Raw genomic sequence first — 12,155 nt, 5'->3', positions numbered from 1 at the left:
TTGTTCTAAATGAGCTGTTCTGTTGCAGGAAGGTGAGGCAATCTACTTCCGTAAAGATTTACAGCATCGGAAATTCAATGGGGGTTGCTATGAGTCAGAATCCATTCGATGGCAGTGGGTTTGGTTTTTGGCTTGGTTCTAAATGATTTTTTTTTTTTACATTTTGATATCTTCTTCAAAGGAATTACTTAGGCTAAATTAGACTGGTATAGAAGAGTAGTCTGGTAGCATAGTGGCTAAGACACTTGCCTGCTAACCAGACAGCTGGCGGTTCAAACCCACCAGCCACTCCTCGGAAGGAAGGTTGGGCAATCCTACTTCCGTAGTGATACTGCCTGGGAAACCCAAGGAGGGGTCGCTATGAGTCGGGGCCGATTCGATGGCATATAACAACAACAACAACAACAAGAGTAGTCAGAAGTCTTGTTCCAGCACACCTTTGTTTCCATGATTCAAAATCCCTCTGCTCTTATAGTTGGAACCATTAGGATTTGGTGATCTTAAAAAGGCAAAAACAGGCCTCATCACTGAATCTAAGGGGAAGCTAATGATGGTAGGACATATGGGGCTAGGATATATAGATGCTTCCAACCTGGCTAAGAAATGGGCATTCTGAAAGCTAAGTAAGAAAAGCAGCCCCTCCTTCTGGGTGGTGTAAACTTTTAACATGCTCAGCTACTAACAAAATGTTTGGAGCTTCCCAGAGGCACCTTGGAAGAAAGTTCTGCTGATCTATTTTCATAAATCAGCCTTTGAAAACCCTACAGAGCACAGTCACTCTGGCACACATGGGATCACCATGAGCTGGAATTGATTCAATGGCAACTGTTTTTGTTTTTGGTATTTTTTTGGTTCTCCCGTTGCAAGATTTCACAGTCATCTCTCAGTTTCAGCATCTTTTTGCCCCATGACAATCTAATTAGATGCAAAGGGATTAGAATAGCACTATTAGGATTGGTGGGAGAAATAAACTGGCTTCAGCAACTTTCATAATCACAAACGTTAGTTCATGAGGTTTTTGTGTATCTTCTTCTGGCTTTGAACGCTCAGTATATTGTGACATTGAGTGTGACATCGTGATCCATGCTTCCCTGCTCCAGCAAGTAGAAAGGCAAAGGCAAATCCTTTCAAGACTGAAGGGACTGCAGGCTGACATAGGGTCATTGTGATTAATAGGGAAATGCATGATGACAGAGGGAGGTGCTAATAGTGCTCCTCTCTCTCCTTCCCAGGACAAAGCTTTGCTTCAGCTAGGCAAGCTGAGCTGCTCTCCCAGCACCACGCAGACCACATGCTCCCTCCCACCTCTCCATCCATCCTGAAGGGATTACATAGAGTGGGAATGGACTGGAGATGGGAAGGATTGGAAAATAGGAATGAAGAAATAAAGGGCAGGAGATGAAGCTGGTCTGGTAGGTATGAGCCAGATTACGAAAGTGCTTTTTAAACTCACAGCGCCTAGCACGTAAGGGATCCTCTGCAGATACATTTTGGTTTATAATTTTGATTCAAAACTACAAAAGCCTTTATAAAACAAGCAGGGCAATGTTTTCCTGAAATGACTTATAGAAAGAGCTTAATAAATAAAAAGAAAATGAAAAGAGGAGGGTATTTTAAGACCAGCTGAAAAAAGGAAGCAATAACTGTCTACATTGCAGGGCCTTCCACTGCCTCGAGAAGTGGGTTTCTTAGCAGAGTGGATACTTACCTTTGGTGCTCCTCATTTTTCTCCTGCACCTACCTGGTATGTTCCCTGTGGCTTTGCGATAATAGACGTTCCATCTCCAAAGATGGCACAGCAGCTACTGTCCTCGCAGTTAGTGATAACCGTGGCATAGTGTAAGTTCTCTATCCGCATGCACTTCACTTGCCTGGTGACAGTCTGAAGACTCTCAGCTGTAAACAAATGCGAGGTTAGCAGATCTGGTGAGATGCATATGCTGGGCAATAGCCCTCAGCCTGCTGATTTTGTGGCTGTCTCCTGGCTCACTACACTTCCATGCAAACAACACAATTGAAAAGCAGAGACCAGCTCCTGAGAACTTCAAAGGGTTAGAGTATGGCCTATTCTCCTCATCATTTCAGAAGAAATCTTTGTATTTAATTTAGTGTACTGTTTCACTCTCACTACTCTTTCTATTTTGAGAATTTTAAAACATACAGAAAAGCATCAAATATAATTTAACCACTCAATGTATCCATCAATCAAAATTTATACCTGTTAATATTTTGCCGTATTTCCTTTAAAAATGTGAATATGTAAATATTGTATTAGTCCGTTATTGTAAAAGTTAAGGAAATGTTTATATATTGGAGGACATTTTCTTTGTTGGTTACCAGGGGTGGGAGGGAAGGGGAGGGAATGCTGTTAGATAGATAGAGATAAATATTGATTTGGGTGAAGAGAAGGGCAATGTACCAAATGTGAGTGACCAATATGGCAGCATTGAGGATGAGAAAGACAGAGAGAGTTACATGGGCAGTACAAACAACAAATATGAACCCCTTTGTAAATACAATACTGAGTTGTTAATGAAAGCAAATATGGGTATAGGGACGGATAGATGGGTGAACAAGCTAAACAATTATGTATGTCTAAATGGAGAGTGTATCCAAGATCATATACAGGGTTGGCAGAAAATGGGCCTCTCGAAGAGTATGAAGGGATGGACACTGGGAGGAGGTAACTATGGGGAGGAAGTGGGAGGGGAGCTGCTGCATTGTAAATTTTGGTCAATGACATGAGACAAAGTATATGTGAACTGCTGTATGAAAAGTGAATTTACTCTGTAAATCTTCACCCAAATCCTAATTAAAAAAAAAAAAAAAATGTGAATATGTATATAAGAAAAACAAAATACAGGTAAACTTGAAATCCACTTTTATCCTTATCCTTGAGTTTATTCCCCTCTCACAACCCAAATATATATTTCATAAAATATATATACCACCAAACCAAAAACCAAACCCACTGCCAGCAAGTTGAATCTGACTCATAGCGACCACTCCTTGGGTTTCCCAGGTGGTATCACTATGGAAGTAGATTGCCCAACCTTCCTTCCGAGGAGTGGCTGGTGGGTTTGAATTTCCAATCTTCTGGTTAACAGTCAAATGCCTTAAGCACTACGCCACCAGAGCTCCTACTATATACACAAAGAATATATATTTCAAGTGTGCTCTAATTCACATAAATAAGAGTATATATTTTAAGTGTGCTCTAAATTCACATAAATAATGTATTTATGTATCATTCAGTACCTGCTTTTTACACTTAACAGTATTTTGAGATATCTGGCCATCTTGATAGGAGCCCTGATGGTGCAGTGGTTAAGGAATCAACCATTAACCAAAAGGTTGGTGATTTGACTCCACCAGGCCACTCTGTGGGAGAAAGATGTGAGTCTGCTTCCACACAAAGATTACAGCCTTAGAAACTCCATGAGGGAATTTCTACTCTGCCCTAAAAGGTCTTATAAATTGGAAACAACTTGACAGCAACAGATTCAGTAACATCTTAATGTATGTTGTTTGCACACACGTGTGTGTGAATGTGTGTATCTCATTCCTCTCAACTGCTATATAGTATTCCCTTGTAAGAATATACTATATTTTATGTTCCTATTTTGCCATTGATGAACATTTTCATTTTTTCCAATACCTCAATTTTATATCTAGTACTTCAAGGAATATCCTTGTATCTGTTTCCTTGTGCAAATACTTATGTTTCCATAAATACTGTGTGTCATACATTTTTTGGCAACTGAGCTCTCCCCGCATGAGGTATTTTCATATTAGCATACCACACTTAGAAAAATACCTTACTGAGGGAGGCACAGTTGGTTAAAAAAAAAAAAAAAAAAAATGTGTACTTTTTCCGTAAAATACTGTCTGTAAGAGTGTCTCTATACGTATACTCAGAAGTGTATGTATATATATCCAATATTGTTGCACTTAATTTGGCAATACAACATTTAATGCATTAAATAAACTCTGGCATTAAAGAGAAGGGAGTCAAGGAGATAATTTTCCTCTAAACTAGTGTAGTGCCTAAAGCACTTGACTGCTAACCAGAAAGCTGGCAGTTCAAACCCCCCAGTTACTCCTCGGAAGATGGGGCAATCTACTTCCGTAGTGATACCACTTCAGAAACCCAAGAAGGAGTTGCTATGAGTTGGGTCTGACTCAACGGCACATAACAACAACAACAAACTTAGGTTAGGAAGGACAGTAGGCTTTTATATTCTGTGGGCAGGTTTCTGTTAATTAGCAGCTGCAGCTCTCTTTTCACTCATACCCCCTTTCTGACAATGAGAGGCATGCTCCGACTTAAAGGGAGATGTTTCTGAGGCCACCTGTTTATGCAAATTAGAATATATATATATCAAAAGATACCAGTCTGCGAGCTGAAGTCCAGGGCAGTTAGGGCACAATTATTAGCTTTTATCACCATCAATCTGGACCATAGAACTTTATGGTGAAAATGATGCTATTATATGCATCACTCAGTTAGAACTATTATCATTTCCATCTCTACTGAAGATAAAGATCATAATAAAAGATTCTCCTAGACCCTGCTTTGGATTGTATAAATGTCATTTGATTTACTGACTCCATCAAAAAATTAATTTTCTTATGTATGTGTTCAACAATAGTGAGATTCTACCCATTTTAATTTAAAGAGTTATAAAATATTGCCATATATTTGAAAAACTAAACTTACTTGCTTCTTGATCATCTAGAGTAATATGATCTTCATAAACTTGATAAAAGGTTGTGATTCTGGTGCCATCAGCATGATCCACTATCCGAGTCCCATCTTTCCTTTCAACAATGACCACTTTGTCTTCTCGAGTTGTCATAACCTGAATGCATGAAGGCAGGGCATCATCATTTGGCTAAGTGGTTAATCTTAAGTGTACTTATTTTTGCTCCCCATTTAAGACAAAGATGGTTTCATCAAAATCCAGACTATATAAGTGAAAATTTTATCTCATAGATCAGATCTAATCCTTGCAAGAAACCTAAGAAGGAACAAATGACATTTTCATTTTATGGATGAGGAAATTTAGGCTTAGAGATGTTAAGAAACTTGCTTAAGGTCACTCAGCAAGTAAGTGCCAGGCTAGTATTTGGATGAAGAACTGACTGACTTCAAAGTTGCTGCTCCTTCTACTTCAGCATATTTGTGAGTAGAAAGTTAACATCAAGGCTGGGCAGAGTCAGATTGGTCTGGGAAATGAACACAGGTCCCATTTCCTTGTAAACTATGGAGTTAAGATAAATGTGGCATCTTGCCCACTGTAAAGGTATCTGCAGGACTGACCTGGATGGGGAGAACTTTGAGTTGACATACAAATCCTGGACCTAATGTCATCAGAATAGTATGTCATGGGTTGAATTGTGTCACCTAAAATATAAATAATATCATAATTATAATACAATATATTGGGGAGGACTTTAAGCTTTATTAAAGATTTTGGATTTTATTCTAAAAGGGATGAAAGCACTACTGAATATTTTTAAGTATATGGACCAGAATATGAATCACAGAAAAATTTCAGTTAGTTCTGGCAAGTGCTCAAATTTGGAAGAATAATCAGACAGGCCCATAAACACTATAACTAAATCGTTAACTAGATGGAACTCTAAATCCTCAGGTGTGTGTACAGATGGTGGACATGGAGGCATGCAACTCAGATCCTGCTTCAAGAAAAGACTTGAGGGAGTACATTCAGCTAAAAACCTCTGGGGTCAGCATTTTCAGCATATGCCTTAGCTGCAGAGAGTCCTTTACTGGATCCACATCCTTCCTGAGGTTATCCAGTGACTGAGTAAGGAAGAGTAGAGAAGCCTGACTTCTACCAGACTTGGGGCATTGGGAAACATAATACTCATTCCTGAGTCCCCTGCTAGGTCGTTGAGTCTTTGTTGGGTCTGCACCATCTGTATCACAGCTCAACTTCTTCCTCTTCCCATTGTTGCTTCCTCTCCTTGCTTGCACAGACGTTGATCCCTAATACCTTCTACCCCAAACTCCAACTCTATGTTTGCTTCTGGAGAGTCTAATATGCAACCATGTAATGTATACTTGAACACATTGGACATTTTCTAAATTTTTACTTCCTGAGAGACACAGTGTTTAACTTGCAGAGTCCAGATGAATGTGGTGAGTATCTTTTATATAATATGTTAAAGGAATAGCAATTTCAGCTTTTTTTTTTTTTGACTCAAATGTCTTGGAGTATTGAGAACAGATTATAATGATCTTATCTCTGTATTGTAGGCAGAAACTACTATTTAAGAGACACATGCAAGTTGATCATTATTTAGATCACTAATGTTGGCACTCTCAGCCAAGAGAGTGTAATGAGAAATACTGCCATACAATGGGATGGTTCAGAGCATAAGCTCTGGGGTTAGGCTGCCTGAGTTCAAATCCTAGCTCCATGAATGGCTTTGGAAATTGCTTTAACTGTCTGTGTTCTAGTTTCCTTATCTGCAAAATGCTGTCAACAATAGCATCTTCTTCAGGGATTCTGAGCAGATGAAATGAAAGGATGTTGGTGAAGTGCTTAACACTCAGTAGATCATCAAGTTAGCAATTATTAATGCTACATCACCATCTACTATAGATATTTACAGATTTTTATTTTAGAATTATTCAAACATTTCATAATACCTTCACATCTTCTGGCCACCACAGGGAGAGATAATCACTGTTATTCTTAGTTGTAGTAGCACAATAGCAAGAATGTTCACTGAATATCTGATAATGGGACTGGAATGTATTCATTTTCCCAACCATTTCAGATAATGAGGATTATCTCCACTTTATGAGGAAGGAAACCTAGATTAGAAACTTGTCCTAGATCATATGTCTAGTAAGGAGAGTGACTGGGGCTCAAACCATGTCTGCCTCACCCCAGGAACAGTACTTACTCCTCTAAAAAAAAAGTGCTACTTCCTGTCAGGTGTTGAGAACTAAACACATCTATTTTAGCTCTGGTGGCATAGTGCCTAAGGCATTTGACTGCTAACCAGAAGGTTGGTGGTTCAAATCTGCCAGCTACTTCATGGAAGGAAGACTGGGCAATGTACTCCAATAAGGATTTACTGCCTCAGAAACCCAAAGGGGGTAGTATGAGTCAAAATCGACTCAATGGCAGTGAGTTTGATTTTTTGTGTTTGATGATAACGTCAGCTTCTTGGTCCTATTTGCATCATGGTTAAGCACATGGGATCTGGACTGGAATACAACCTACTAAGGTCCATATTCTGACTACCACAAACCATGTGATTTTGGGCAAGTTATTTAACCTTCTCTAAAGGTTGCCTCATCTGTAAAATAGAAACAATAGTTTTTCTGTGAGAATTAAATGAGTTAGTATGTGGAAAGCACTGAGAATGGCCTGGCACACAGTAAGTGTTCAGTAAATATTACTATATTGCAGGTGTGGTGTTTAATACATGCTAGAGTCTAGGCTCTTGGCTGTTGGCTCAAGCTTCTGTAATGGTGATAGAGATTAATGAGAAAAATTAAGAGTTGTTAACTAAGAAATGTTAATAATTTCCATATAAAGTCAAATAATTTACATTGGGGGCTGAATTTAGATAACTTATTTAAAGTGACCAAAGACAAACAAACAAAAATCCAACTTCCTGAGATGATATGTACTTTGTGTCTCATAGCAAACAAGGTAAGAAATTATGAAATTACTTCAAAGTAGTCTGAGGAAGAAAGGAAAACATATTTGGTTGGAAGATATAACTCATCTCAATAACAAGCAGATATTTGGCCTTTGACCAGCAGCACATGGTTGTAAACAATGGTAGGAAGACCAGAAGTCAGAGATTAGGCACATGAAGAAATTCTGCCTCTTGTTTAGATCCAGAGTGTGCAGGGAAGCTTTGCATATAATGTTAAAGGAATAGCTGAGGAATGGGGGGAGCTCAGTTTTTAGTCACCAACAACTAGTTCTAAGTCTGGCTCTAGTAGTTCCTACATGTGTACCCTTGAGCACATAACTTAACTTGTAGAGGCTCAGTTTCCTCATCCATGTAATAATATCCATTGATGTGAGGTCTGAATAAGATAATATATGCAAACTTCCTAACAGAAAGCTTAGCACATAGCAGTTTTTTATTTCCTATCATGATGGTGTGGGATCGGGCAGTGTTTTGTTCTGCTGTGCATGGGGTCACTATGAGTCAGAAACGCCTCAACAGCTCCTAACAACAACAATCATGATAAAAACCTTTATATACATACATACATACACACACACACACACACACACACACGCCACTCATTTACCACTTATTCTTACCCTACAAATAAAATCTTTTGTACAGTTTCTCTGTGATAAGTTATTTAATATAAGCACGTTTTCTCTCCTTATATATACTGTAAGTTCCTTGACATCAAAGACAACAAACATAAACACATTTCTATTATTCACTGCAAGTGAACACAAAGTTGGAACAAGGCATAGTCTTTGGGAAGATATGACATATATACAAATATACTCAATGTAAGGAAATATGTGACATAATTAACCATAAACATCTTAAAAATGGTATAGAAAATTCATGACCTGTGTCTCACATTAAAAATTATGATACACTATGTTAGTAAAGGGAGCTCTGGTGCCTCAGTGCCTAAGGCACTTGACTGCTAACAGAAGGTTGGCGGTTCAAACCCACCAGCCACTCCTCAGAAGGAAGATTGGGCAATCTACTTCCGTAGAGATATCACCTTGGAAACCCAAGGAGGGGTCGCTATGAGTCAGAGTCAACTCTATGGCACATAACAACAACAACAACAACCACACATTGGTAAAGTAAGTCCCATAATGTTTTAAAATTTGGGAAGATAAATCCATCTATCTATCCATCCATCCATTACTTAACAATTGATTGTTTTTCAGGCACTTTCTATGTGCTATTTCGGACCATAATGATTCAAAAAATTTTGCAATAATAAAATAGTTTGCCATACCGTTCCATTGACAGGATCTGTAGCCTTAAAAGATAAAAGTGCGGTCAACTCTGCTATTCTTTCTAATCCTTTGGTGCCAATCCGATTTCCTTCAGGTGTGGTTGTAAACCAGGTGCCTGTGTGAATCTCCACAGGAGATACTATTTGAACTATCTCTGGAGGAGGTTCATGGATTTCATTCTTATGTACCACTGATGGCTGATTTTTGTGACCTTTTCCTGTGGAAGTTCAAGGAAAATCAAACATAAAAATATGACTTTAATATCAATTATATAAATAATTAAGTTTTTATATATTGTAAACTACCTCAGACACCATGGCATAGGCAATACTAAGTAGTATTCTCAAGCAGGAAAAATACCAGGTTATGAATATCTTACTATTGGCTGGATTCCTGCCATATATCCCATCCTCTAAAACATACATACACATGCACATACACAACTGTCTATGGCACAACAGTATCTGTTCTGGTCAATATCGATATACTTTTGTGTCTTGCTTCTATCTCCCTGGAGTGTAGATTTTGGGTTCTGTACCCTGGTTTTTAAAGCTTACCCTTTAACCCATTTATCTGAGAAATATTCATACTGCCTCTTTTAACTTACTGGACTCTTAGATTTTACTAGCTTTTTAACTCTTCATGCCCCTGATTTTGTCATTTTCTTAGCCATAGATAGGAAAGATCTTCCTTCAACCCTGAATCCAAAGAAAGTTACCAGCCAGGCATATCTTTGACCTGTGCTAAAAAGGCAAGGAGGCTACATCTCCTGACCTTCTCTAACCCCACAAGAGAAAGACAGAATCACTATCAGTAGCCTAAGGCCCATTCCTGCGGGGCCAGACAGGCTGCCTCCCTCCAGCCCTTACACCAACCATTCCTCCTACAGCACCCAAAGCCTGTCTGCTGGGTTCGATAATTCACTGCAGTGGCCACACAGAACTCACAGATTATGGGGTTCATAAGGGAAGCACCAGGCTACAATTCAAGTTCAGGAACAATGTTCAGTCTCTCTCTCAGCCCACCGTCTCTCATCCAACAGTCTCTCTCTCAGTCTCTCTCCCAGCAATGTGTTCCCCTTGGTGTCTCTCTCAGCAACATGTGTCTCTTGCATCTTTTTCCCAGCAGCACGTTTCTCAGGAGTGCGTCCTTCCTCAGCCAGCAGTCAGAGAGAGTTCTGCTTCTAGGAGGCCTCCTTTTGAGCCTGGCAGAGTGGCCAAACTAGCCAATCATAACATCAGAATTCTAAGCACCTGAGAGACAGCCCAGAACATTGCTTTGTGCCACGCCCAACAGAAATACCCCAGGTGGATAACTTTTACAATCACGAGCTCCTCAGTTGTTCACAGCAAATTACACCCCGGAGTTTACAAAAACTTATGGCTAGAAAAGCCATACCATGTAATTTACTACACCGCAACCTGTCACTTAAAAATAAAAACAAAAACAAACCAAGCTCAATGCCATCAAGTTGATTTTGACTCATAGCAACCTGCCTTGGGTTTCCAAGGCAGTAAATCTTTTTATGGAAGTAGATTGCCTAGTCTTTCTTCCATGGAGTGGCTGGTGGGTTTGAACCACCAACCTTCTCGTTAGCAGTCAAATACTCAGGCATTACACCACCAGAGCTCCTTGTCACTAATAAAAAAACAAACAAACAAACAAAAACACCTCAGTACTGTGGAGTCGGATCCGACTCATAGTGACCCCTCCTACGGTTTTCAAGGCGGTATCACTACAGAAGTAGATTGCCCAATCTTCCTTCTGAGGAGTGGCTGGAGGGTTTGAACTGCCAGCCTTCTGGTTAGCAGTCAAATGCCTTAGGCACTACACCACCAGAGCTCCTATCCTGTCGTTGTTGTTATGTGCCATTGAGTCGGACCTGACTCATAGTGACCCCTCCTTGGGTTTTCGAGGTGGTATCACTATGGAAGTAGATTGCCCAACCTTTCTTCTGAGGAGTGGCTGCTAGGTGTGAACCTTCAGCCTTCTGGTTAGTAGTAGTCAAGTGCCTCAGGCACTACACTACCAGAGCTCCTAACATGTCATTAGGGGACAGAAATGTATACAATTTAATTACTACTTTGTACCATCTGCTACATCTACCTCTATCTTCTCCCTATCCTTTTGGAAAAGGAAAATGGAATTAAAGATATCTTCGTTGAACTCTGTGACCAATATCTCAATCCCTTTATCAGGGTAGATTTACTATATTTGCATGAATAATGAAGAGTAATCTGTGAATGAGAATTTCTGGTGTTATCAAGTGTCAGTGATAAAGTAAAATCAGACCCAGAACCAAATTGCAAACAAATACAATAAAAGATTGTTAACTCCAGGAGTATTTTCAAATCAGTGCATGGATCTCAGCTTGAGATGCATGTTTAACTAGTGTGAGTGCGTAGGGGAAACAAAGAAGCTAAGTCTTTCCATTTCCCCAAGATTTCATTTAAGAGCTCTGGTAATGTAGTGCCTAAGGCACTTGACTGCTAACCAGAAGGCTGGTGGTTCAAACCCATCAGCCAGTCCTTGGAAGGAAGATGGGGTAATCTACTTCCATAGTGATACTGCCTCAGAAACCCAAGAAGGGGTCACTATGAGTCAAGTCCAACTCGAGGGCACACACAACAACAAGAACAACAATATTTTATTTAGACCCATTTACATTTCCAGAGCGTTGATGGAGGGCAAAAATGATGTCACTTTCAAAATAATTAGAGAGAAGATCCTTTGGAATTGGTAGCACATGTTTAAGAATGATTTTTCTATCTTCCCTTCTTTTTCCTTTTCTTTCTCTGTTTTGTCCTTCTTTTCTTCTTCCTCTTTTTTTTGTTTTTCAAGAGAGATAAGCTATGAAAAGGATATTCCAGCATCAGGGGAGTCACAGTAAATATAATGGGATTGAGGAATATCATGGTATGTGCAGATAACAACAAGCAGGCTAATATAACTGGAGGATAAATTTCAAGCTGATTTTGATTGAGAGAAGAGCCTGGAAAGGTAGACACTGGTCAGTCAAGTGAGCCTCTATGGTATGTTAACCTGGACTTTATCCTAAAGGTGATATTTAGTAATTAAAGAGTTTTAAGAGGGATAGTGATGTGGTCAGATGAATTAGATGTTTTTGATAGGAATATGTGGAACTGATAGTAATGA

General features: G+C 39.3%; 1 protein-coding gene across 1 annotated transcript in view; it reads right to left on the bottom strand.

The window, feature by feature from the left end:
- SPAG17 (sperm associated antigen 17) overlaps positions 1-12,155 on the bottom strand; it is a 413,793-nt gene that overhangs the window by 88,525 nt on the left and 313,113 nt on the right. The window contains exons 29-31 of the mRNA XM_007950259.1: positions 8,999-9,216; positions 4,721-4,862; positions 1,742-1,896 (exon numbers count right to left, since the gene is read on the bottom strand). Coding sequence (XP_007948450.1) covers positions 1,742-1,896; positions 4,721-4,862; positions 8,999-9,216 — 515 coding nt within the window. The remainder of the gene's footprint in view (positions 1-1,741; positions 1,897-4,720; positions 4,863-8,998; positions 9,217-12,155) is intronic.

Source organism: Orycteropus afer, unplaced genomic scaffold, assembly GCF_000298275.1.
Source record: "Orycteropus afer afer isolate SDZICR_OR568_19922 unplaced genomic scaffold, OryAfe1.0 scaffold00010, whole genome shotgun sequence".
Lineage (NCBI taxonomy): Eukaryota > Metazoa > Chordata > Mammalia > Tubulidentata > Orycteropodidae > Orycteropus > Orycteropus afer.
This window is presented reverse-complemented; position numbering and strand designations above follow the sequence as displayed.